Genomic DNA, 25,873 nt, shown 5'->3' with positions numbered 1-25,873 from the left:
AGACAAACCTTTGACTGGTGAGGCAGAGCTTAATAAGATACTCTGGGGGTTAACAGGGGTTGGAAGATGGGAATTCTACTAGAAACACAGACAATGACAGCCTGGCCTGTGAGGCCTCCTGGGTAACGAACTCTTCCGGGATCTTAGCTGGGAGGGGCATGCATGATAGTTTGGCCAAGAATCTGGTTTTGCCTCTGTCCTGAGAAGCTGAGTAAAGTTGAATCTAAAGATAATGGATTAGTTAATTTGTGTGACACAGGAAATTTCCAAGAAGGAACAGTCAGATTGTGATAAGAAAGCAGCTGAGTGGCACTGGGACAATAGGAAAGACACCTTGAAGGTAATTGTGAAAACCCAAATTCATTAAAAAAACAAACAAACAAACAACAACAACAAAAAACAAAGTTTAAATTGATGGGTTCCCTGATCTTCAAATGCAACTGTCTAGGGAAGTGTTTCCCTGGGATCAGCACACTGAAGCTGAGACAGTTGTGTCCCGAAAAACCTACACTACATCTTGAAGTGACAGTATAACTTAGCAGTGCCATCACCTGGCCCTGTTTTTCAAAGCATGAAAGCTTCAAGGCAGAGAAGCAACGACGACAGTGTTGGAGTCCCTTGGAGGAGACCCTAAGCAGTCACTGTGCAAAGCTATGAAGATAAAGCCCAAGTGCCACTGAAGACCTCAAGATACTGGAGATACTGAAGCATAGATTAAGGAGAACTGTGGACACAGAAAGGAACTGGCCTAGGAGAGACTCTAAGTGTTTCAAGGGCAGCAGAGGTGGAGGTGTGGCGTTACTCAAGCCTTTTGGAACTCAGCTGACTATATTATGAGCCCCAGATGCCAGACACAGAGCTGCAGGATGTGGTCTTTGCCCAGCTGGATTCTGGTTTTGCTTTGGTGTGATTGTTTCTTGCCATATCCCAGTTCTTCCATTTGGGGATGGGGATATTTATTGTATGTCACTATCTGTTGTAAGTACTCAGCATGTGGTTTTTTGTTTTGTTTAGTTTTGTTTTAAAATGAGAGATTTGGAATTTTAAAGCGTAGGAACTGTTCATCACTACGAAGATTTGTAAAGATGGAGTGAATAAATTTTATGTTATAACTTGGTCACAAGCCTATAGAATCAAGGGATAGTAAGTTTAAAGATGATTTGGTTGGATGCCAATTGACAATAGGTGGACTTGTAGTGACTGGTGTTAATTACCAACTTGACAGAATACGGAATTGCCTGGGAGATGGTCCTTTGGACATACTTGTGGGGGATTGTCTGGATTACACTAAATGGCATGTGAAGGTCCATATTAATTGTAGGCAGGACTGTTCTCTGGGCAGAAGATCCTGACCTATATAAAATGGAGAAGGTGAGCTGAGACCTGTATGCGACTGCCCCCCTCTGCTTCTTTGTCAATGGTGCAAGGTAGCCAGCTCACCAAAGCTCCTGCCACTGTGCCTACCCTGACATAATGGACCACAACCTGGAAGTGTGAGTTAAAGTATCTGCTTCCTCTGTCGATGTGTTTTATCACTGTAACAGGAAAAGACACCAAGCACTGGCTACACAAGAATTAAGAATCTTAGTAGACCTCAGTGGGAATTGTCCTTCTAAGTAAAATCTTACATGATCTGAGAGATCTGGTCATAGAAGGATCATGCTTAGAGGAATGATACAATCTGACTTAATTTCTTTTGTGTTTCTTAATGTTTAAAGCAACACTCTAGATGTTATGGTGGGAACAGAGGTAAATTAACAGCAGAGTAACATCTTAGGGTTATCATATTAATTCAGGGAGATCTGCTAACATACCAAACTATGACAGTAGCAATGATAAAACATCTTACGAAAAGTCTTTGGTTCAGCCTCCAGCACAGGAGAAAACAGAAAATAAACAAACTAAACACAAAACTGCAAGGCTCTCCTTTAATATAAATGCAATCTGAAAAAGGACTTAGAAAAACAGCTAAGTGGAATTCCTGAGAGAGATCTGTACTGAAAAGTAAGTTGAGTAATGATTTACCTAGCACTTATAAAAGCCCTGAATAAAACACGACTTGTAAAATAAGAGATTGTCAGAAAAGGAAGAACTCGGAAAAGAATATGAAAAGACAGAAACAGTAAACTATGAAGAAACTAAGACAATGTAGAGTCTGAGAAGCCAAGCAAACTGAACAAAAGAAAAAGAAGCATTTGTGTCAAAAGTACTGGCAGGAGGACTAGAGAGGTGGCTTGGAGAAATGCCAAGAGCATGGGCTGCTCTTGCAGAGGCTCTGAATTGGGCTCCTAGCACCCAGTCACACAGCTCACAACTGCATGCAACTCCAGCTCTAGGGAATTTGATGCTCTTGTCTGGCCTTCACAGGCACCTGCATATACATCCACACATCCATACACAGAAACACAAATACATAATTAAAAATGAACAAAAATAAACACACTGGCACATAAAAGAAACCAAATTTGGATACATAACTATTGGGTTTTAGCAAGGTAAAGAACATCTGTAATATTTAGAAGTGCAGTTTTGGGGGGAGATAGTAGGAAAATTAACTGAAGACAGTAAAGGAACTGAAGAGAAAATATACAAAATAAAAGAACTGAAGACACAAAGTATAAGGGACTATACTTTAAGAGACTGCAGAGATGGCATTACGGCATATGCTTTTAATCCCAGCATTGGTTTCAGGACATACAAGCCCCTCAAATAAAAGAGAAAAAGCTAGCAGAAAATAGCATAGAAAGAAAAAGCAAAACCAAAATAGGGAATTTTGAAAGTGAGAAATAACACACCTGTCTGTGGATGAAAATGATTTAATATGTAGGAAAAAACTGGTAATGCAGAACTAGACTGGGGCTCCTGAGTAGATGAGCAAAGAAGGAGACTCACAGACAAGACACTGAGGACTGGGAACAAACAGAGGTTTGCCTCCCTCAGAAGACTGAGCAGCAGGTAAGTAGCTGGCAGACATGATGCAGAACATCAAGAAGGGGGGTAGTAGTAGGTGGATTATGAGAATAAATCATGGCAGGATGAAATAGTGAAAAGAGCACAAAATGACCAGTTAACAGCAGTACAGGAATTACAACGAGGCTAGCTGCCTGAGGTAGTTCAAATGAACAAATAGGGAGTGGCCCTATTAGGAGACGTGGCCTTGTTGGAGTAGGTGTAAGTCAGCCCCAATTAAATGTTTCCTTTCTAAGAGTTGCTGTGGTCATGATGTCTCTTGCCAGCAACGGAACTCTAAAACACTGCCATGTTTCAACACAACTGGTTTTAATGATGGTTTCAAGTTTGAGAAGAAAAGAAATTAAGGTTTGAAGGAGGTAAGAACATATAATGGCTGATTCTGACTAGATAGGATGACTAGTTAAGAGAAAGAAAATCTGTTAAGGCACTTCTCCTTCTCTCCTCCCACAAAAAAATAAAACAAAACACAATTAAGTGATAAGAAGCTAAAAGAAAGAGGAAACTACCAGAGTTGGGACACTAGAAAGAAAAATAGAGAATGATCAGACAACAAAATGCATGAAACTGAAATTAAGAAGGCTGTTATTGGTAAGACCATGACTGAGATAAAAGACAGTATCTCTAAAGGAGAAGGGGTCACTGGGCAACAAAATAAGAACAAATGAAGAATAGGTATGAAAAAATTTGGACTCTAACATTTCATGAGATTAAAGTATGTTATTAACATTAGGGTAAAATATGCAAGTAATTATCAGTTTTTCCATCAAAGGGGGAAAATGTAAAACTAGTTAACATAAAACCTAACTAGATCTGGTTGGCAGTACACACCTGTTATCACAACACTTCGGAGGTTGATGAGAGAGAGGAACAGGAGTTCAAAGCCAGCCTGTGCTACATAATGAGACTGTCTCAAAAGAAAAAAAAAACTTAATTAAAATAGAACTGAGCTATTACAAGACAAATTTTCATGCTATGATAAACTTAAAAAAAATTAGTATGCACATATATATGTATACTGATTTCATATATACATATGTGAACAAATTGTAACTATATTGCATTTAATGACCTTTTAAAAAGCACAACTAATCAATTAATATAGACCTCCTTATTCTAAACTACCAAATTATATAACAAATACATAAAGAGTTACTTGTTGTATGAGGTTACAGAAATGTTACAGAAATTAAGGGATTTTTAAAGGTAATATCTTAAGGAACACGTTATCTATAGCCTTTGGACAATAAATATTTGTAGTTCACAAACCTGACTCACTGAACTACAGGCCTATATTTTGTAGTATATAAATGCTAGGTACTGCCCCTACTAAGCAAGAAATAATTGAAGACAAAAATAATATTAAAAATCTTGAATATACCAGGTGTTGGTGGCGCACACCTTTAATGCCAGCACTTCAGGAGGCAGAGGCAGGTGAATATCTGTGAATTCGAGGTGAGCCTGGTCTATAAAGCAAGTTTCAAGACAGGCTCCAAAAGCTACACATAGAAACCCTGCCTTGAAAAATCTAAAGACAAAAAAACTTAGTTTCCTAAGCTTAATCTCAGAGTTATCTTTGTGGGGTTTTTGTTTGTTTATTTGTTGGGGTTTTTTTGTTTTGTTTTGTCTTGTTTTTTTTTCTTTCTTTTTTTTTTTTAATTCAAAAGAACCCCCCCCCTTTTTTTTTTTTTCAAGACAGCGTTTCTCTGTGTAACACCTCTGGCTCTCCTGGAAGTTGCTCTGTAGACCAGGCTGGCCTGGAACTCACAGAGATCCACTTGCCTCTGCTTCCCAAATGCTGGGATTAAAGGCATGTGCCATCACCACCTGGCCTATCTTTGTTATTTTATGTATAGAAAAGTAATTTTCCTGAAAATTTTTTGTGGAATAATAATGGAGGCTCTGAATAAAGTATAGGTGGGTCTTATATAACTTAAAAGGGCCTCTCTTGCTTAGAGTAATTACTAACCATTATTACATAATCACACTTCTGTAATCCTACTACAGTTCACACAGGATCATATGAAATGTAGTTCTATTACCCACCAAAGCCAGTAACTACACAGGATGCATTTCTGATGGAAGAACTCACACTTGAACTCAATGACAGCATGCTTCTTGTATATATTAGTCATACAGATCTCCCCATACTATAGCATCAATCTAAGAATTTTTAAATGGGATATCAGAAAAGTCATATATGATGATTTATCCTGGACAAATTTTAGAACTTGGCAGATTATTTTTTAATGTACAATGTACAGACCAGTTTATAACAGCAAACATATTTAATAGAAACATGGAAAATATTTACTGACAGAATAGGAATACAAACTTCTTGCTTATTCCTAACTGAAGTCAAACAGAAAAACAATTCTTTGCTTATTCTGAACTCAAATATATCTTAAAATTAAGAATACATTAAATACTTGGGTAACTGTTATAAATGGATAGTCATGTCTTCAGTTTACCTTACTGCCAATGATTGACCGAACTTCATCATCTGGTGATGTGGGAGTGCCAGATATATCTGGATTACTGTTGCTAAGGCTTCGAGAACGATTTAAGTTAAGGCTTGCAGGTCTCACAGCAGACCTAGCCATTGTGGCATAATGCACTGATCCTCCCAAACCCCCAGGACCTAGAAATGCAAATAAGGAGTCCATAGTTAATAAGAAAGGAAACCAGAAAAGGAGCACAAGAAATAACTGAACACTTTACAAGATCCCACAAAAATTATGAATTGCTTTAGTTTCCAAATGAAAATTAACACAGATTTTCATTACCAAAAAAACATTGTAAGTAAAAATACTCAAGAACCAGTGACAGCTATATAAAGTTCTACTTTGTAACATTTGACATAAACCATATGAATTATAAATAAAAATCACTCTCTTAAATGCTTCTATATTGTATGAACAATAAAAAATAAAATGAATAAGAAACACTGCCTTTACTCAAACATAGTAGTGATTAGGAAGCAAAGTATGGTAGCTGATATGTTTTCTCTCCTTTTTTGCCTATACTTTCCACTCTGCCCCTGGATATACGGTCACTAGGGACATCCAGTTTATTAGCAACATCACTTAAATGAAAACATGTTTTACTTCTCTATCTTCATGAGTGATGTTAAAAATAACAAAATGGCATCTTTGTTTTATACACACATAAAACAAACAAACCTAAAGACAATTTTAAGAGCCTAGGTTATTTAAAAAAAAAAAAAAAAGCAAAGAATTCCTTTGAATAAAATCAAGCATTTTACCTTCTTTCAAACATGTTCCATAAAAACAAAATTACCCAGAATTATATTCATTACCTACATCTTTTTGTGTATGTTTGTACACATGTATATAAACTGTAAGAGCATGTGGAAGCCAGATATCAACCTCAGTTGTCTTCTTCACTTGCCTATCCACTTAGATTTTAGAGACATGGTCTCTCAATCTGGAGCTCACTCTCAGATTCAGCAGATTCATTGTTCAGCAAGCTCAAGGAATCCTCTGTATTTTCATTATGGGATTAGAAGTGTGTATCACCTCGTGTGACTTAACATGAGTTCTGAGCTCAAACTAAGGTCTTCATGCTTGTTTGATGAACCTTTTACACAATAAGTCCTCTCCCCAGCTCTATCTATTTCACTGAGTTGAGAATATTTTTAAATGTCTTATTGAAAATGACACAAATCTGACAACTAATTACTATATATACTTTTTATGCCAGGAAAAGAAAAAGGCTATATGTAAAATGTGCAAAATCTTAAGACTAAACCAAACAAAAAGGCAGATGGAGAATCATTCAGGGTATTCCATTCTGGATATACCACTATCACTCATATGCTCAGATTCTCAAGTTACACAACTAAAATCAAGATAGTAAATTACAGGTCAGGATAGGAGACAAATGTTGATCTTTTCACAGCAACAACAAAAATTCTAGGCTAAAGCTTAAACCAATAACACTGCCAATAGCTGCAAAGGGGCACGTACCATCATCACTAGGGATGAATGATTGCTTAGACAGCAAACAGGTAAACAGTTTCAAAGGCTAAATAATTAACTAACAAACTAAATGGAAATTCAAAGTCAAATATCCCTCACAAACACCACTATCACCAACAACATACAAAAGACAAGTAACTACCCAAGGCTTTAATATTCAGAAAGCTTATGTTATTTTACCAGTCATGAAGAAATTGGGAAGTTATCTAGACAATCATTTTTATGTTACTATAGACAGAAAATGATTAGTCTACCATGTATCTCCCTAAATGTCCAAAAACACTCTGAATGACAAATAAAATACCCTATTAATTTTAATAAGAGATGATAAAATGCTTTGCTATGGAAAATTCTTTTGTACGCTGTGAAAATTTGTCACTGTCATTGGTTTCATAAAAAGCTGACTGGCAGGTAGCTGAGCAGGAACCTAGGTGGGAAAGCCAAACTGAGAATGATGGGAAGAAGGGCAGAGTCAGAAGCTTTATAATTCATATTCAGCTGCTGAGTCGGTTGCTTGGGAACTGGTGATCAGGACAAGGAACTCCACTCACAATGCTTTCAGAGATGGATGAAGAGATTGTCAAGGTTCATTTATAATAATTCATTTAACCACACTCTCCAATTCAACTTAAAGGAAGCTTTAAAATTAATAGTACCCCTTCAATGACTAACACTGAATGTTCGTTAACAGAGAGTAAGTAAATGTATTGAATGTTTGAATCATACCATGGACTACATGACTGCTTCAGTCTTGACATGAATACATCCTGAAAGACAGTTTAACACTAAAAAGAATAAGATACCTGGTGACGGTGAATTAGGGTAAGTATTTGGCAGTCGGAACACATAATAGATATATGATGCAAGAAGGTTGTTTCTGCCATGCTGGTCATGATTTCCTTCTAAGTTTTTGTGAAGTCGATTTATAATTGATGCCATAGCTTCAAAAGATGCTTGCCCTAGATTAACTTTTCAGAAAGAAGAAAATATTTTTGCTTTAATGTTTTTAAATTTACAGTTCCACAAAAAAGAAGGCTCTGTCTCTTTTATAAAAGGCTCTAAGTAGAGTGATGAGATATGGCAAGTATACAAAAATAGTATACTATTTTGATTTTGATATTTTGTAATAGCTTGACAAAAATTATTCTTGAAAACAAGAGAAATAACATTTTATGAATTAAATGTGAAAACTGTTATGGGTTAGATTAGTTAAAATAAAACACTGTCTAACAGATATACACTATTTTGAAAATAGAAAACACAGAAAAGTCCATCTTATATACAAATCTATCTTATATACAAATCTCATTTTAAAGAGCATACAATAAACTTACATTATTACTTTTAAAGAAATTTAAAATAACAATGAAAATAAATCATTAAAAATAGTAATATGAAAAGAGGATAGTGGGTAAGCAACTTGATTGAAATTACTGAATCTGTAAAAGGATTAGAAGGGGAAGGGACTACAAAAACAAAGTCTCAAAGCACTTGAAATGACAAAATAACCACCCACTCCATCATCCAGGTCCACACACATCAACAACTTTTTATAACCAGGGAACTCTGACAGCACATTGAAGAACTAGGTAAACCAAGAAGACAACTGAACAAGGGTGTCAGCTCTGTTATTTATTTAATCAGGACAGAAAATTATGGACAGATAAATGAGGCCAAGAAAGTTTCCTAAAGGTGAAATAATCAAGTGAAATGGCTATTTCCAAGAGTAAAGAACATATACTGAAGTAAAAGGGCAAGGGGACACAGAGAGAATCTTGTAAAGAACACATACTGAACTAAAAGTGCAAGGGGACAGAGAGAGAATCTTGAGAGGGTTTAGCAGCCTCTGCTCATTGGCTCCTTTCCCTTTTCCCTCATAGTAGCTGCTCCAGATCAGCAGAATCCTTTTCACAACCAGGTCCGAAGAGATAGCTGAGTAGTTAAGAGCACTGACCGCTCTTCCAAAAGACCCAGACTCAATCCCACCACCCACATGGTGGCTCACAACCATCTGTAACTCCAGTTCCAGGCAATCTGATGGCCTCTTCTGTCCTCCATCAGGTGCCATGGAAGTACCTGTACATCTACATACATTCACGCAATACACTCATACACACAAAATAAAAAGTAAATTAAATTATATCTTTAAAAAAATCCATCTTACTCCCCTCTTAGCAATTGTTACCTTCTATATCACTGAGGACATGCACAGAACATGAAAGGCCTCAAATCTATCTACAAATTTACTAGAAACTAAAATTCTATCACCTTTCCAAAAGAAGTGACACCCCTTCCCTAGGAGCAACCTAACTTTACTTTCACTTCATCAACTTGGTTCAATGGGTATTGTATTTTACTCCCATTTTGAAAATGGTTTATCTCAGTATGTAAGCATTCTCACATTCACTTTTCAATTTTTATCTTATTTTATGTGTGTGGGTGTTTTGCCTGCCTGCATATATGTGCATCACTTACATGGCTGGTACCAGCAAGGCCAGAACAGGGTGTTGGATCCCTCTGAGCTGGAGTTACACATGGTTGTAAGCCTCCATGTGGATGCTGGGAATTAAACCTGGATTTCTGGAAGAGCCACCAGTACTCTTAACTGATGAGTCATCTCTCAGCATCCTCAAATCCATTCTTATGCTCTCTACTCAACCTGGCTTTCCATTTCCCTTCTAATCAAACTTTTTTTTTTTTTTTTTTTTTTTTTGGTTTTTCAAGACAGGGTTTCTCTATATAATAGTTCTGGCTGTCCTGGAACTCACAGAGATCTGCCTGCCTCTGCCTCCCAGAGTGCTGGGATTAAAGGTGTGTCACTACCACTAAAAATTTTATTTTTATTTTATGTGTATGAGTGTTTTGCCTGCTTGTATGTAAGTATATCACATGTGTGCCTGGTGCCCAAGGAGGCCAGAAGAGGCATCAAAGTCCTTTAGAATTGGAGTTGTAGAGAGTTGTAGGCACCATGTAGAGTGGAAATCAATACTAATCAAACTTCCTACATTTCTTTCCTTCAATCAGATTAAACTGTTCTTAAAAACTTTATCAATGGACACTTGTTAGGTGTGAGAAGTACTCTAGAGCCAGTGGCTTGGACTGAATTTAGGCTGTGGTGTTATAGCTTGAGTTACTTGAAGCAAAACTTTTGAATATGTGTGCTCCTGTACTCACCTGTGAAGGGTGGTATGGTTGTCTGAGTACGAAGGACCCCTGTAAGCTCAGATATTTGAATGCTTGGCCACTGTTGATGGAACTGTTTGGAAAGGAGTAGCTTTGTTGGGGGTTATGTGTCACTGGGGGTGGGTATACACTGTTCCCAGTTAGCTCTGTCTGTGCCTCATGTTTGTAGATTGTTAGCTCTCAGCTACTGCTTGAGCACCATGCCTGCTTGTCTGTTGTCATGATCCCCACCATGATGGTCATAGATGCTAATCCTCTGGAACCATGAACCCCAAACTAAATGCTTTAAAAGAAAGTTGCCTTCGTCATGGCACTAGAAGAGTAACTAAGATAGGACTACCCAAGGTTGCTGAGAGGATTTCATACACAAGTGAAAATGAAGCACATAGTGCTATTCTGATCAATGTCTTGCAATTTATCATTGTATCACTATTATTAGTTATTTCATTTCTATAATCTTGAACAAATAATAACTTTCTTTTCTTAAAAGCCATCCACACAGTAATCTTATGAACCCCAATTCATCCTCTTTTCCTTGTTCTATTCACAACTTGCTTTATATTAGGACTTTTATTATTTTGGGGAAGAAACTGTTTGTGACTTCAAAATTGCCTCTGCATCTAGAGCTTTCCATTTTCAACCCATCTCCACATAGTATCTTTTGTGTATGCATTTATGTATGTGAGTGCAAGTGTGTGCATGCCACATCACAGGTGTGAAGGGTGCATATGTGCCAACAGTACATGTGAGGTCAGAAGCCAACCTCAGATGCTGGCCTATCTTCTACCTTGTTTTGAGACAGGGTCTATTTGTTGTTTTTCTACTGTGTGTGCAAGGGTATCTGGCCCATGAGCTTCCAGGGAGTCCCTTTTCTCCATCTCCTACTTCCACATAGTAATGTGGGCATTGCAGACACTCACACTACACATTTGGCTTTTAGATGGGCTCTTGGAGATTTTGAACTCAGGTTTTTCACACTTGCTGTATGTATACCCACTAAGACATCTCTCCTGCCTTATATAGTATGTCTTTAAAGGTAAAATTTGTTCACATTGCCTTCATAATTATATCCAGATTTCTCAAAGGCTAATGTTTCCTATAGAATGATTTTCTGGTTTTAGAAAGTGTGGTAGAAAATCCTACTACTATCTCATGTCTCCCACATAACCTCTATTTTAAAGCTCATCCCTTACATGTCTTCTCATAACCTCCCAAGTTCTTTGCTTCTGTGTTACATGAATGTGGTTTCTTCTCCTTGAACAATATATAAGAATTACTCCTATTCATCTCTGAGTACCTGACTCAAGAGCTTCCTCCACTTACAAGTTCTTTAAGAACATATATCTCAGGTTATGAACAGACACCTCCTTAATGCCACCAGTTATTAATACCAGAGGAGAGCACATTTTCAGGCTCAATTTCTTCCCTAGATGTTTATAGGAAAAGGGTGGGAATGAGTACTTTATTTCAGAGTACAAAAGAGAATAAACAAAGTGATTCTGTGAAAACAAAGAGAAGAGCTCTAGAAAACAGAGGATAACAGATAGATGGAAACGCAGAAACAGATACACTGTGTGCTCTATAAATTTAACAGGATCATCTATTGGCCACTTTTTATACCTACTCTCTGAGAACTTAGTAGCAGGAACCAAGCTTTGGACAGTATCTAATGAGTATCAGATTTAACATAAATGCTTAATAAATCTTTGGTGATTGAATATTAATTTGTTTTGGTAGTCTGATTAAAGGTCTAAAAAATATGTTAATCATTTTCGGGTACATAAAAGTCAGCAGCATCTTCCCAACACCTCCCACCTCAAACACAGAAAATAGAAATGATTCTTTTTAAGATCTAAGCTAAAAATGCAAACTTATAAATTTTGTGATCATCCCAAGTAACCTTAATTACCTATTTGGCCAGCAATCACAGGAGGTCTTACAACTAACAGTATTAGTTTATCAAGCAGAAGATGAAGAAACCGGACTACTGGTTCCAGCTGCGAGGAATTCAAGGCTGAAATGCTGCTCTTCAGTTCATTTTCTAGGTTGTTTTCCATGATCCGCATATCCCCAATTCTAACTGGGAACATGTGCTCATCCAGAGCATTGACAAGAGCAAAGAACTTGTCAAGATAAGGATCCTAAAATGAAGAACAAATACAGAACAAAACAATTATAACCACGTTAATTACCAAACCCACAAGAATCGCAGAACATCAATATTAACTGATAATGTAAAACAGCATATACACACATATACAATACTGTTTCCAATTTAATATATCTTTTCTTACTCATCATTGTATAACAGCCATCTCAAATATCATCAGTTACTTAAGGAATTGTTGGAAGTGATGGAGAATCTCATTTTGAGTTTGAGTTTCCCTAATTTTTTGGAGCTCAATTCTTTTGTCAGGCACTTTAGCAACCTGCATATTTTACTAACTTACTGACTCTTAGCTCATACTCCACCTTTGTTAGACCATGCAATTCAGGTGCTAGATCCTTCCATCCATCTACTCCCTTGTCAGGTGTAGTCTGTGAGGTGATGACTTGAAAGACTAATTCTTACCTCCCTAGTGGCTAGCCATTATGGATATGCATCACAGCAGTGTTGGCTCCCATGCGCCTATGGAAGGTGCTATCCATCAAGTTTCTCTGACACCACAGAATGCTAAGCTCCACATTCCTACAGCAATGGTGTCGTCTTCCCAGAGTCTGGCTGTCAGTCATTAGGAGCTTGCTTTGTTCTTGATTCTCTCGGTCTGCTATTTATTGTTATAATAGGATTCTTTTAATATCCATTTATCAAATTATCTTTAATATTTTGAACAAGTCTGTATTTTCAAGGTTCTCCATTCAAACTGCTAGTGAATTTATCTCCTAACTGAACCTTTGTGCTGTTATTCATTGTCATTCCTCACTGCTAAGAGTCAAAAACCTGGAGGAAATGATCTCTAAAACCTTTCCATCAGAATTAAAATGAGTTGGCAACAGCTTTTCTACTCTACTTTGCCATGTACTGGAAATGAAGACAATGAAAAAGACACCTAATTGTTCAAAATACATCAATAACATTTAAAGGGCAAAGTATTTAATGGTATCTAATGAAAAAAATGTCTAAATCTATGTTTTTAACTAACATATATTCCTAAATCCTGAAAAAGACAACAGAACTGGCATAAATGAGATAATAGGATCAATTCATTTAAGTGAAATTTGATTATAAAAAAATCCTAAGACTCACTTGTGTATGAATGGATGAAACAGCAACAACTTCAACATTAAATACTCCCTTGTGATTATCTACCCACTTCATACCAGGTAGAGGAACCTGTAAGAAACCAAGCAGAACAATCACACACTTGCTAATGGATTACGAACTCATCAAACAGAAGTCCAAACCTAAAGAACTAATTTTGATTTGTTTTTTGATTTATTCTTTGAGAATTCCATACATTTATACAATGTATTTTGATAATATCTATCTTATACAAATATATACACTTTCTTTTGCTACACATAGCTAAAACTCTGAGTATACATAACAAATTAAAAACTTTGAAAATTGGAAAGAAGAACAGATAGACTGGCAAACTTTGCTTGAAAGTACCCCAAAAGTAATTTTCTTGTTTTATTTGTGCCTTATATACCCAGGACTGGGTGTGAGAGAAAGGCAACTCAAAGAGCCAAACAGGGGACTCTATCTAGCAAAGCCAACCATATCCAACCATCAGTGATCCATCATCCTTGCAAAAGATGAAAAAAAACAGAAAGACTTGAAGTCTTACCAAAACAAGCAGAATACATGCAGGATAACTCCTCCTACCCCAACCTGCTTTTTTAAATGTAGAAAAGAAAACCTACTACAGTCAGTTTCCCATTTGAAATTCCCACACAAAGTCAGAGATTCAATCCTTCTACTAAGGTGAAATATTTATCAACCAAGTGTGAGAACCTGCATTCTCTATCACACTACCCACATAAGTACCAGACACAAGAACACCTGCTCATGCCAGTACCTACACAGGTACCCAGGCACAGCAACACCTGCTTATTACTCCAGTAACCACACAGGTACCCAGGCACAACAACACCTGCTCACTCCAGTACCCACATAAGTACCTAGGCACAAGAACACCTGCTCACTCCAGTACCCACACATGCACCCAGGCACAAGAACACACCTGTTCACTCCATTACACACACAGGTACCCAGGCACAAGAACAGAAGAACAAGGGGAAGATGGTTAGCAGGAGGATATTGGGGGTTTGCTGGCTAGTTTAATCAGATAAACTGGGGAGCTCCAGGTTCAATGAAAGGCTCTGCTCAAAACAAAACAAACAACAACAACAAAAAAGGTAGCAAATGATCAAGGATGACCCAATGTTTAGCTCTGGCCTCTCCACATACAAATACATGTACATACAAATATACCACACATATATTCACTATGTAGCCCAAGCTAGCTTCAAACCTGTATCAATCCCTTGTCTTAGCTACTTAGGAATTAGTTTACTACCACATCTAGCTAAAAAAGGAAAATTGTAATTATCAATGAAAAGAAACTACTACTTCACTCACATAGAAGAAACAGCAAAGCTTTGTTTGGTAAACATCCTTACGATCAAAATCTTTTTTTCATTCAGTCTGGAGAACTAAATATTCGGAGATGCACTGACCTCAGGTGAAAGCACTGAATAAGCCTGGGGTGGTTTTTCCAACGAGACCGGTAGGCAGAACTGCCCAGTCTTCAACCGTCCATTCTGCAGCATGGGTATCCACTTTAAAGGAAAAGAGACATGGTCTGTTATAGAAATCACTATGTGGACAATCTGCTTTAAGAATGTGACACAACCCAAATTTCTCACATATCAATATGCAGTAGGAGTTTCAGTTACCTAAGCAATGGTGGGCCTTCAGCATTCAATTTTCCTGGTGATATTTAATTAGTGAAAATTTCTAAACTATGATTATTCTAATATGCAATATTTAGAATTTATGGGCCTTATTATCTAAGGAAGAGTCAGTTCTAGAAAAGGCTATAAAATGAATCAATTTAAAAACTGTTTCAAGGAAATTAGAGAAAATCAAGGGTTGGGGGGGAGTATGAATATAATTTATTCCCTTACAGTTACCATAATTCCTGTCACAATCATAAGAGACAAAAGTATTGAATCAAAAAAATACTGAATCAAATATGAAATCCATCTTTTGAATTGAAGAATAAATTTCACAATAAAATTGTGTGACGACACGTCATGCTGGTCTTCCCTGTTCTTTAACCTGGGAAATTTGACCATAATAATTTTTTTAGTAGCCAAAGGCTTTAATTTCTTATATATGGCTATATCTGTCTTACATTCAAATCATTCTATTAAAACTATTATGTTTATACTGCACTGTTAGGAAAACACTTGTTAATGAGAGCCAACTCGTAAGGCTTTATGATGCTGGTAACTAGCTAAGGATATTGGTGAGCATCTGTGATGGGGATGCTTCCTCACCAGTGTGAATTCTGACATGACCAAGAGTGAAACGGACAGTACTCGAGCAACAGAAAACATCTACTGAATACTAAATTTCATAATGTTTTTATTATATTTAAGATCCCTTAATTGAAATATTTAACAAAAAGACTTACTGTATATCCAACTGGGGTTTCAAGAGGAGTGTTTTGTTTCTGTTGACAACTAACATGATAAAAAGTAAAGAGCAAGTGGTGATGGTCAGTTAAGGTGGCAGGGAGTTTAACCTTGACTTCTTCATGAAAATCAGGAGACCTTCATACAAAGAAATCAAAAAAACACAAAAAATTCAATAGTCAGTAATTTGTTCAAAATGAATAATTATTGCATTTGCTTATCTGAATGATTTTAAGGTTAACTTTTAGGTTCATGCATTATTTTTCTTCTACTCCAGGACATTTTTTTTCATTGTTCTCAATTTCTAAATAATTAATTTCTACTTCCAGATAAAGGAGCTAACACTGTTTCTGAAATTGTTCATCACATTTCTTTTAATGAGCTGAGGCGCCCTACTATTAGAAAATTCATTAATAATTACTAGTATCTAGTGTCTAACAGAATAGTATACTAGATCTAGTATCTAGTATTGAAGAGCCTAGATACTGAGCTCTTCATCACACTAGATGCTGTACTACATTTATGAACCAAATCTGTACTACATTTATGAACCAAATCTGGCACACACTGCACAGAAAAGTCAAAGGAGTGTTGCAGGTATATACTTTTAAGCCATACTATAGGAAAATACTTTTCTTTTGTAGGAGTACAATCACCCTTTGAGAGGGTTATCTCTAAAGATACCTTAACATTGAAGTTAGGCTTTCTATGGAATGTTTTCTCTCAATTGTTCCATTGTTAGAAGGAATAAATAATGTTAGCAAACAGACTACTGCTGACACAAGAAGACGAAGAAAGTCACAATCAGGGAAAGCACACAAACTGCACTTGTCCAACAGCATAAAAATGCTCCTAAACATTACACTAATACAAAGAATGTCATGCTTGATGGTCAGGGTGCTTCATCTCACCAGGAGGGGCGTGGTTCTCAAGGGGCACTTTAATAAAATCATGGCTGGTTTTTCATGATACACCAAAGATACCTCAAAGGAGGTATCTCAATTCTCCATTGTCAGCATCTTTCTGAATTATATTCAGTGGAAATACAGTTAAGTCATATGGTTCCAACCACCTTTAAAGTGAAGGCTGTCTGTCCTTCCTGTCAGGTAAGGTTCTGTCTCATATGTCAACCAGTCAGCATTCTTCCTGTTCAAATTAGCCTCAAGACTACATTAACAGCTGTGGATTTGATCACAGAAATATTAAGTGGAACTAGGCCCTAAATAATAATAACAAGAAAGCTAATGCTGGCTGAGAATTTGATGACTGGCTGAACATTTCAGAAGGTATGTGTATCTTATTACTAAGCTCACCAATCATCAACGAATTATAAAAACCTGAATTTATAAGCAATGTCAGATGGTATTGTATTTTAGTTCCATTAATGTTTAAAATGATAATAATAATGACCCAGCCAAACTAAAAAACTTTTAGAAATTGTTATTTTTATAGAAATATATTTCCTGGTAGATAGTGTTTGGGTAAATTTCTTCCTGAAATCACATTAAAAATGTCTGTAGGAATTACTGATGTTTCTCATATTTAGGCTAATTGTTTTTCATTTTATTTTTGTGGTTGTTTTAAAGATAAATAATACAACAATTACCCTTAAAGCTTTACAACTTAATAGGAATATGAATTGGACACAGACGTCAAACGATATACTGTAAAACAAGGGTTAGCAAATGTTCACAGCCCAAGCCCAGTCCACTGCCTAGTTTTATACAGCCTGAAGATCATGAAATGGGCTTCATGTTTTTAAAAATCAAAATAATAATAATAACATATTTCTTAATATGAAATTCAAATTTCAGTGTCTATAATAAAGTTTTACTAGAACACAGACACACCAAATTACTCTAACATTATTTACTGACTATGTGCTTTTGTCCTATAGTGGCAGAGTTCACTGGCTGCAAGAGATGGTATGTGGCCACAGGCTTAGAACATATACCACCCAGTCCTTTGCAGAAAATGTTTGCCAACTCTTGATATAGAGCACATAAGGTTAACATTTCAAGAACAAAGCTAAGCAAATTATTTCAAGTTTGAGATCAGAATAAGATATTTGATACAGGACTAAAAGAGTGTGCAGAGTTAAGTAAACACGGGTCCAAGAAAGGCCCAGAAACAAGTGGCACAAAAGGCAGAAAGAATAGTATTAATACATAAAAGTTTGATTAGCTACCAGAGAACAGAAGGAAAATGTCAGACGTCAAATTCTGAACCAGAAAGATGGTGGTATCATTGTTAAAAATAGTCATGAAGACAAACATGGAAACCAAGAAGAGAAGACACACAAACCAGTGTGTCTCATCAGTCAATGAAAAGATTCTTGAGTACAAAGGGTCGGGACTAGAAATTCTTTGAGAGAGTTTTGTAAATAAAGTACAAGTGTTTGCACTGAATGTAGCAGAGAGAAGAAGATAGGATCACTTACAAAGAGTCATACATAGAGCAAAAATTATTAGCAAAGTCTTAGTATTTTGTGTGAAGTGCCTATACTTTAAAAAAAATCACTAAACATAGAAAATCTCAAAAAGCAGACAGAAACAGAAATGTTGACCAGATAAAGGTGAGAAAAAAGGCAGGAAAGAATGAGATTCCCTCTGAAAGTAATGGATGGAGCCATGAAACAACTGTGAAGGGCAAGAGGCAGGAGCTGACCCATATTCTGAAGAAGAGGAACAAGACTAGCAGCAGATGTGAATGAGCCACAGTGAGCAGGACAGAGGCCACTAGTACTACTGGAAGAGAAGGAAAGGCAGACAAGTATGGAGACAATCTAAGGCAGTGAAGAGAGAAACTTCACTATGTTGGACATAATTTGACAACCATTATCAGTAAGATAGAAATGCAGAAGAAAGAAAAGCTGTAGGAAATCCCCACAGCTACTGGTTCATGAGAGAAAAGGTGCAAAATAAAACCAGACCAAAATGATCACAAGACTACTGTAAAAGAGGGGCTAACCGAAGATAAACAAATGACTGTAGCCCCAACATGTGATACAACAGCACAGTTCAGCAACAGTAACCCAACAGGGCAATTTTGTGATTTTTTTTTCCTTAACTATATTCAATAACCACCCCCTCCAATACCATACACACAGAAAGAAGAAAATAAAAGCTCTCCAAGGTTAGCAATTTCCCATAGAAGTAAAACTGGAGGGCCACTAAATCAAAGGATGTGGGATGTTAAACACATCACCATTTCAACAGGCTTGAGCACAATAGAGTTCAACAAATTCAGAAGGTGCCTGGGGAAAATAATAGGCAAAGATCAAAGGATGAGAGGCCAAAATGTTAATCAATAACTATACAGAAAGAAACAGAACTTTTTTAAAAAGATATTTTTGTACAAAGCCTTACATTTGAGACGTCTACAAAGAACTATGCATCTATAGACTGAAAATTGTCATTTTGATGTCGGTTGTGAATCTGGCACATTCAGTGCAGCAAAGCATTTGGTAAACATACTAATGTGAATGCTAACAATGCCACTAAGAAGTGAGTAACTTTGAAAGAAATATTTTAATTCAGTACCTGTTATGATATACTACGGCTGTATAGGCTTCCTTTGAAAATTCTGAACAGCTAGATTTACCAAAGATTACCTGTAACAAATAACAGCATGTTGAAACTTGGTTGTAATAAATGCTGGATGTTTCATATCTATGTAAGAATTTGTATGCTTTAATAACTACTTGAGAAAATGGGCAAAATCAGCCCAGTGAAGAACAATGTGCCTACTTAACGATCTTTAAAAGCTTAACTGCTCGACTACAGATTTCTTTTCAATGATAGACCCATCTGACATTCAACCATTCAGAAAGCTTCTATAATTATACTTCTATCCACTGAGTAATAAGATACATTTTTGTCCTCTTTCCCTCCCCCACTTTTTTGAGACAGGGCTTCATGTAACTAAAGGTGTCTTGAACTTCACATGTAGTTGAGGACAGCTTTGACTCTAATGCTGAGATTATAGGCATGTGCCACCACACCTCGTTTTATGCAACCAGGGCTTTATGCCTACTAGGCAAGATTTCTAGCAACTGAACTACATCATCAACCCTATTTCCTTTTTCTTAAAGAAATTAAACATTCTGGGTATAATACATCATTTTGAACTCATAATAAGAAAAGTTACCCTTGCATGGTAGCATAAATACACTTTACAAAGTGGTGGCTTTAGTAAAACATGAGAGTAATTCTCAATGTCAAATACCACTTGTTTATAAATGATACAAAAGATTTTTAGGTCATGCTGTTTATCTTTTATTTCTTATACACCCTGCAAGGTACTTAATAATGGAGGTGCTTCATTTTAGACTTGTATTATTTTTAATATTCACCACATTAAAAAAAATGTAGAGTGCTTACATAGTAATCTTAGTGGTAAAACAACTGAGCCAGGAACACTGGTTAGTTAGAAACTTACGTTAACATTATTATTATTATGACTCCTATAACAATACACTTAAGAAATACCACAGATTAAACACTTTAAATCTGGTGGCTATTTTTACATATGCATGTCAGTACACTTCTATCATCAAACTGTGAAAATAACTCAGTTTATTCCTTTTGTAAAGGAGGGAATTGGCATTTTTTTCCTGACTTTCAAGCCAATGCTTCTACCTTTAAAGGAACAGCAAATACAGTAATATTTACTCCCTTTGATAAGCTTGATTTAGTCAATTTTCCAATGCCTTAGTATGTTTCTTTTCATTTTGTCCTTACTTTAATTTAAGATGGAATCCTACTATGCAGCCCAAGTTGGACTTGAATTTGATAGTCCAGGCTAGCTTTAAACTCTTGATCTTCCTGTATCAGATTCCCAAGTACTGGGATTAAAGGGATGCACCAACAGACCCTGTTACCTTAATATATTTTAGTAAAATTTTATTTTAGTGCCATAATTACAAACTTTACAGTTTTGTCATGCTAACAATAATATAATTAAAAACTTATAAGAAGACCCCTTGAATAGTCATATTTCAAAATCATCAATAAATGCATTATGCCCATATATGTATACACATATTTTCACAGCAGCCATTTACACAAACATAAAAATATTATATTATTATATAAATAATAATGTACAGATGCAAGGAAGCCAGCACTTTTTCCCTTTAGAAGCTATCTCTTTTCACAAAGCAAAATATTTATCTATGCAACCAGAACAGAACAAAGTGGAATATATTCCATTTTGATTATTGGGATGTATTCTGGTCCCTGAACAACACAGTGGAAAGCATTATGATAAGCATCAAGATACAGATATGAATGAGACAGGGTCCCTGCCCTCAAGGAGCTCACAATCTAATGAATACAATGAATAAGCATGCAACCATATTGTGAAAGAAAATGCTGTCCTAACACCAAAGAGGGAGGGGTCTAACTGCCAGTATAGGTAGGAGGCACCCATTGCTATATGGAAGAAGCTAGGAATATGTTAAGACATGGAAGACTTTGGTAAGTAAACAATGCAACATTTTTTGACATATAAGACATCTTTCATAAAGTTCAAATCCACATGGCAATTCATATAGAGTATCACATTATTATTTGCTTTCACAGTATATTACCTCAATTAAAACAGCACATTTACTCATTTAGTAGAAATAAGGATCTGATAATAATGCTAATTTCAAGCCTCAGAAATAAATTCCACACCTATTCAACAAATACTTTTTCAACTCAACATGGTATATGTAAAAATCTGAAATAGTTGTCACAAGAGAATACAAAGATGAATAATTTGTGTTCACTGATGTCAAGGAGATCTACAAGTGGATACAACTGAGGCAACAGGGAAGAAGAAAATACGTATTTCATATTGAGTAGAAAAAAATACAGAACTTGATTAAAAGACAAATTTGAAGGATAATATGAAGCCCCATCAACAATGTACCCATGCTCAGCTAAGCATGCTCATTACATTGTCTGAGGCTAAATCTGTCAGAGCGTATGCCCATTCTGGGTTAGCAACTTCAATTGCCCCAAAATCTCTACTGTCACAGAACTTGAATTCATTAGCAATGGCAATTGTGGTAGTCAAGAATCATTACAAGCTAGTCACAATAGATCTCTAACTTATCTTACATCACTCGTGACTAATGGCAGCTTCACTGTATTCATCACTCTCAGGGACAGTCCTAGACCTCCAGTGCTCCACTATCCAGACTCACTGCAACTACCATTTCACTTTAGAACAGGAACTTCTTCATAACATTCTCATTTGTCATCTGTTAGGCATCCTTTCCTGTCTCTGAATACCTTTTCCTTTGACTCTATATGTCCTCCAATAACACATATCACAGCTCTCAACATTTGGTACAAATTTTAATCACTTGATAAGAATCTCTTTAAATTGCTACTTAGTTTAGATGCCACAAAGATGAGTTAATTACAATGAGATTTAGCCTGGACACTAGTTTTAACAACTCCCTAATGTGTAACCGAGATGGTCAGTCTCTTGACAAAATTGGAAAGAGCCACATATATTAGTCTCCAGGGGCCATCTGCAAATGACAACATCACTTCCTCACCTGCCATTCAAGGGGGCGGGGGACGACACATGATGTACTGAGGAAAATCAGAATCACAAGTGCCAAAAGGAAAGGAAAGGAAAGTTATCTGTTCTTTGAGAGTGCTCTCTAGATGGTCTTGGCTACTGTCTCTCACTACATTATATTCTCTAGATTATAGATTTATTCATCTTTGCATCTCTATGGGTGCTTAACATATGCCAAGTACTCATAAACAATTATAATTAAGCATATTACTATATTCAGGAAATTTTGCAGTTAGAAATTTTGTTTAAAGGATCATATTAAATTCCAGTTTAGAGAAAAAAGAAATTCCAGTTTAGAGCTGCCAGTCAGTGATATAAAACAAAACGAAACTTCATCTATTTGAATAAATTATGAAAAAGAGAAACAGTAAAGAATGTTTCTTACCGGCATTGCATTACTCGGATCTTCTCCATACATAAACTGGACCTTCACTGTGATGTTTCTGGCAGAACCTTGACGGTTGGCAAAATTAAGACTTTGAGGGTAAATATAGAGAAGATTTCTGTAAAACAAAAAGTATAAATTATAGTGAGCCTATCTAAGACTACTGTGTGTAAAAGTTATAGTGAATACGTATCTAAGAATGTTGTATCTTTCACTAAACATCACAAAAAAACTAACATGCAAAATTACTCAATTACTATTTGTCAGTACCTGTATTGATTATTTTCATGTACTTGATCCTTAGAAATATTCAAACACACAGCAATCAAATGTACCCTGATCCTACACAATACTAAAACCCAGAAAGTTAACTGTTACTCATATGCAATGAGGTTAAACATCAATGCAGAAGACAGACAATAAACCAGCAAGACTCCAAACATTCTCTTTCCTCCATAAGAGGCTTCTGGGAATTAAGATGAGCCTAAACATTACCAAGAATTTAAGACAGTTCGAATACTTTTTTTTTTTTTTTTTTTTTTTTTGACACAGGGTTTCTCTTACAGACCTGGCTGTCCTGGAACTCATTCTTTAGACCAGGCTGGACTCAAACTCACAAAGATCCACCTGCACAAGCGCCACCACTGCCCAGCTGGGCAATTCTAATTCTATCTCTTCTAAGCAGATACAAATAAGACAACCTTCATAAATGTGTTTTTGCTATGAATCTGATCAAGACCTTATGAAGAACAATATATCACATTATTATTCAAAACTATATTGTAGAAACTCGAGTAATAGCTCATTAGTAAAATGCTGACCATGTAAAACACACACACACACACACACACACACACACACACACACACACGGTTTTGGCTGAGGAGTAGACCACTTACCTAGAATCTGTGAAGCACTAAATTCAACTCTAAAAGCACGGAGAACATGGAAAACTATAAAATTCCTTCTAAGCTCACTCAAACTCTGGATCATAGTATGACAGCTTCATTGCTATTTTTCAGCTTCCTGGGCTAGCAATGGCATTCTCCTGTTGCTAAGCAGTGGTAGTGATCATGGCTCTTTCTTAGACGTGGGATAACTCTATAATACAGTGGTACTGCGCTATGATGGTTCAGTAGGTTGAATGTATTAGGTACATTTTCAACTCACACAATTCTCAGGGAGGAAGCACTTCTACATATGTATTCTACTTTGTATTTCTTTAAAAACAGTGGTGTATCCTGTCTACTCTAGAAATTTCTACATAAATAAACACAGATGATTGTAAGCTTCTGATCCCCCAGCCTCCACCTCCCTAGTGCTACTTTACAGGAGTGCACCAGCACACCTGGTTTATCCCATGCTGAGAACGGAGCCAAGAACATCACACATGCTAGGCAAGCACTGTCGAATAAGCTGTCCCTAACCTCCAACTTTATATATCTATTAAATGCAATTAATTGACATTCTGACCAGAGAAACGGGGAGCTAATGTATTATTCTAACATTGTTCTTTTCTTCAATTCACTTTTATATTTATACATATTTTCTCAAATAGATATTCTTAAGCATTTCTAACAAACATATTATTCTTCCATTTATCTACAAGGCAAACATTCCAAGATCCAGGGGATCTAATGCCCTCTTCTGACCACTGCATACACATGGTGCAAACACACACACACTCACACACACACACACACATACACACACATACACACACACACACACACACACACACACACACACACAAATAAATATTTTTTAAAAGAGACAAAATATCTTGTTTTTAACTTACAACTTGTGTTTCCATAAGCTTGCGTAACCTTGAAAAGCAAATGGTCTTTGTGGTTCATGGAACTTAAGCACACTAAGGTTGCTGAATGTCCTAAAATTCTGTGTAGATAGGAAATTTTATATAGTAATCCTAGGAATAGATTCTAAAATTAAATACTGAGTTTACTTAATAGTGTTTTATCTTCTTTGGCTTAAGTTTTTGTGTTTATACATGACTGGCTATATTTGACCAGAGTTCTATTTAAAGGGTCCCCTTTGGGGGACTGGAAAGATGGCTCAGTGATTAAGAGCACTGGCTGCTCTTCCTGAGGACCTGAGAAGACTGATTCCCAGTACCCACATGGCAGCTGATAACAGTCATAGGGGATGATGCCCATCTGAACAGACACATGCAAACAAACCACTCCCACACATACAAATAGTTTCTTTTAAAAGGGGGATCCTCTTCATAGTTCCTTCTTTACAAGGAAACTGCTTTAGTAAAGCAATCTGCATCTGCTACATGCAAATTTTATACTTAGTTATGTGCAAAACTCTTTTACCCATCCCATAAATGTTTATTGTTTCTATAAGGCGTAAGGCATTGTACAGAGGAGGTAGGATATCAATTAATAATCCTCTACCAAAAAAAAAAAGCAGTTTATAATGTAACAAAGTAAAGAGATTGGCTCATCATGAACCTCGACGGGGTGGGTGGAATTCTGGGGTCAATAGTTTTAAACCACAAAGGCTGACAGCTTAGTCAAGAAAAGTTTCGAAATATGCCCTGCATGACCAAGGATCACTACCTTTTCCCATGAAAGGAGAAAATGTGACTGCTCAATCCAGCTCAACATACACTTTAATAATTCACTGACACACATCAGTGCACAGGACATGAAACTGATTAGTTCCATATTTATTAATGGACTTGTATTGTTGATTTCTGCCAAAAGTATTTATAAAATTCTGTAATGCATATTAAGTAAAGGTACACAGAGAGTGGGCTATAGAAATTGCTCAGAGGGAGAATGCTTAGCTGGTATGGATAAGGTCCACCACCACCCACATACACATCCCAAAAAGAAAAGGAAAAGTAAGCACATATATACAGACTAATCAAAAGAAACAGATTCGAGAGAATAAACCTCTTAAGATCTAGATATCAGCAAAATTTCCATGTCTATATAATCTTAACATTAGTCTTTACCAATAAATACTGTGAGTGTAACCACACCATTTCTAATTACAAGGACTAGCTGATACACACACAATATGTAGTGCCTACTACACAGCAAGTAGGATTCCAGTGATTTGAACCAATTTATCT

At 36.3% G+C, this 25,873-nt stretch overlaps 1 protein-coding gene across 5 annotated transcripts in view; it reads right to left on the bottom strand.

Moving 5' to 3' along the window:
* Dock7 (dedicator of cytokinesis 7) overlaps positions 1 to 25,873 on the bottom strand; it is a 174,308-nt gene that overhangs the window by 64,269 nt on the left and 84,166 nt on the right. For all 5 annotated transcript variants that reach the window (XM_027400470.2, XM_035439788.1, XM_035439789.1 and 2 more), the window contains 8 exons: positions 22,768 to 22,885; positions 19,343 to 19,413; positions 15,800 to 15,938; positions 14,838 to 14,939; positions 13,402 to 13,488; positions 12,064 to 12,295; positions 7,775 to 7,939; positions 5,442 to 5,611 (listed from right to left, as the gene is read on the bottom strand). In XM_027400470.2, coding sequence (XP_027256271.1) covers positions 5,442 to 5,611; positions 7,775 to 7,939; positions 12,064 to 12,295; positions 13,402 to 13,488; positions 14,838 to 14,939; positions 15,800 to 15,938; positions 19,343 to 19,413; positions 22,768 to 22,885 — 1,084 coding nt within the window. The remainder of the gene's footprint in view (positions 1 to 5,441; positions 5,612 to 7,774; positions 7,940 to 12,063; positions 12,296 to 13,401; positions 13,489 to 14,837; positions 14,940 to 15,799; positions 15,939 to 19,342; positions 19,414 to 22,767; positions 22,886 to 25,873) is intronic.

Source organism: Cricetulus griseus, chromosome 2 (genome assembly GCF_003668045.3).
Source record: "Cricetulus griseus strain 17A/GY chromosome 2, alternate assembly CriGri-PICRH-1.0, whole genome shotgun sequence".
Classification (NCBI taxonomy): domain Eukaryota; kingdom Metazoa; phylum Chordata; class Mammalia; order Rodentia; family Cricetidae; genus Cricetulus; species Cricetulus griseus.
Note: the sequence above shows the minus strand (reverse complement) of the source record. Positions and strands in the feature narration are given on the sequence as shown.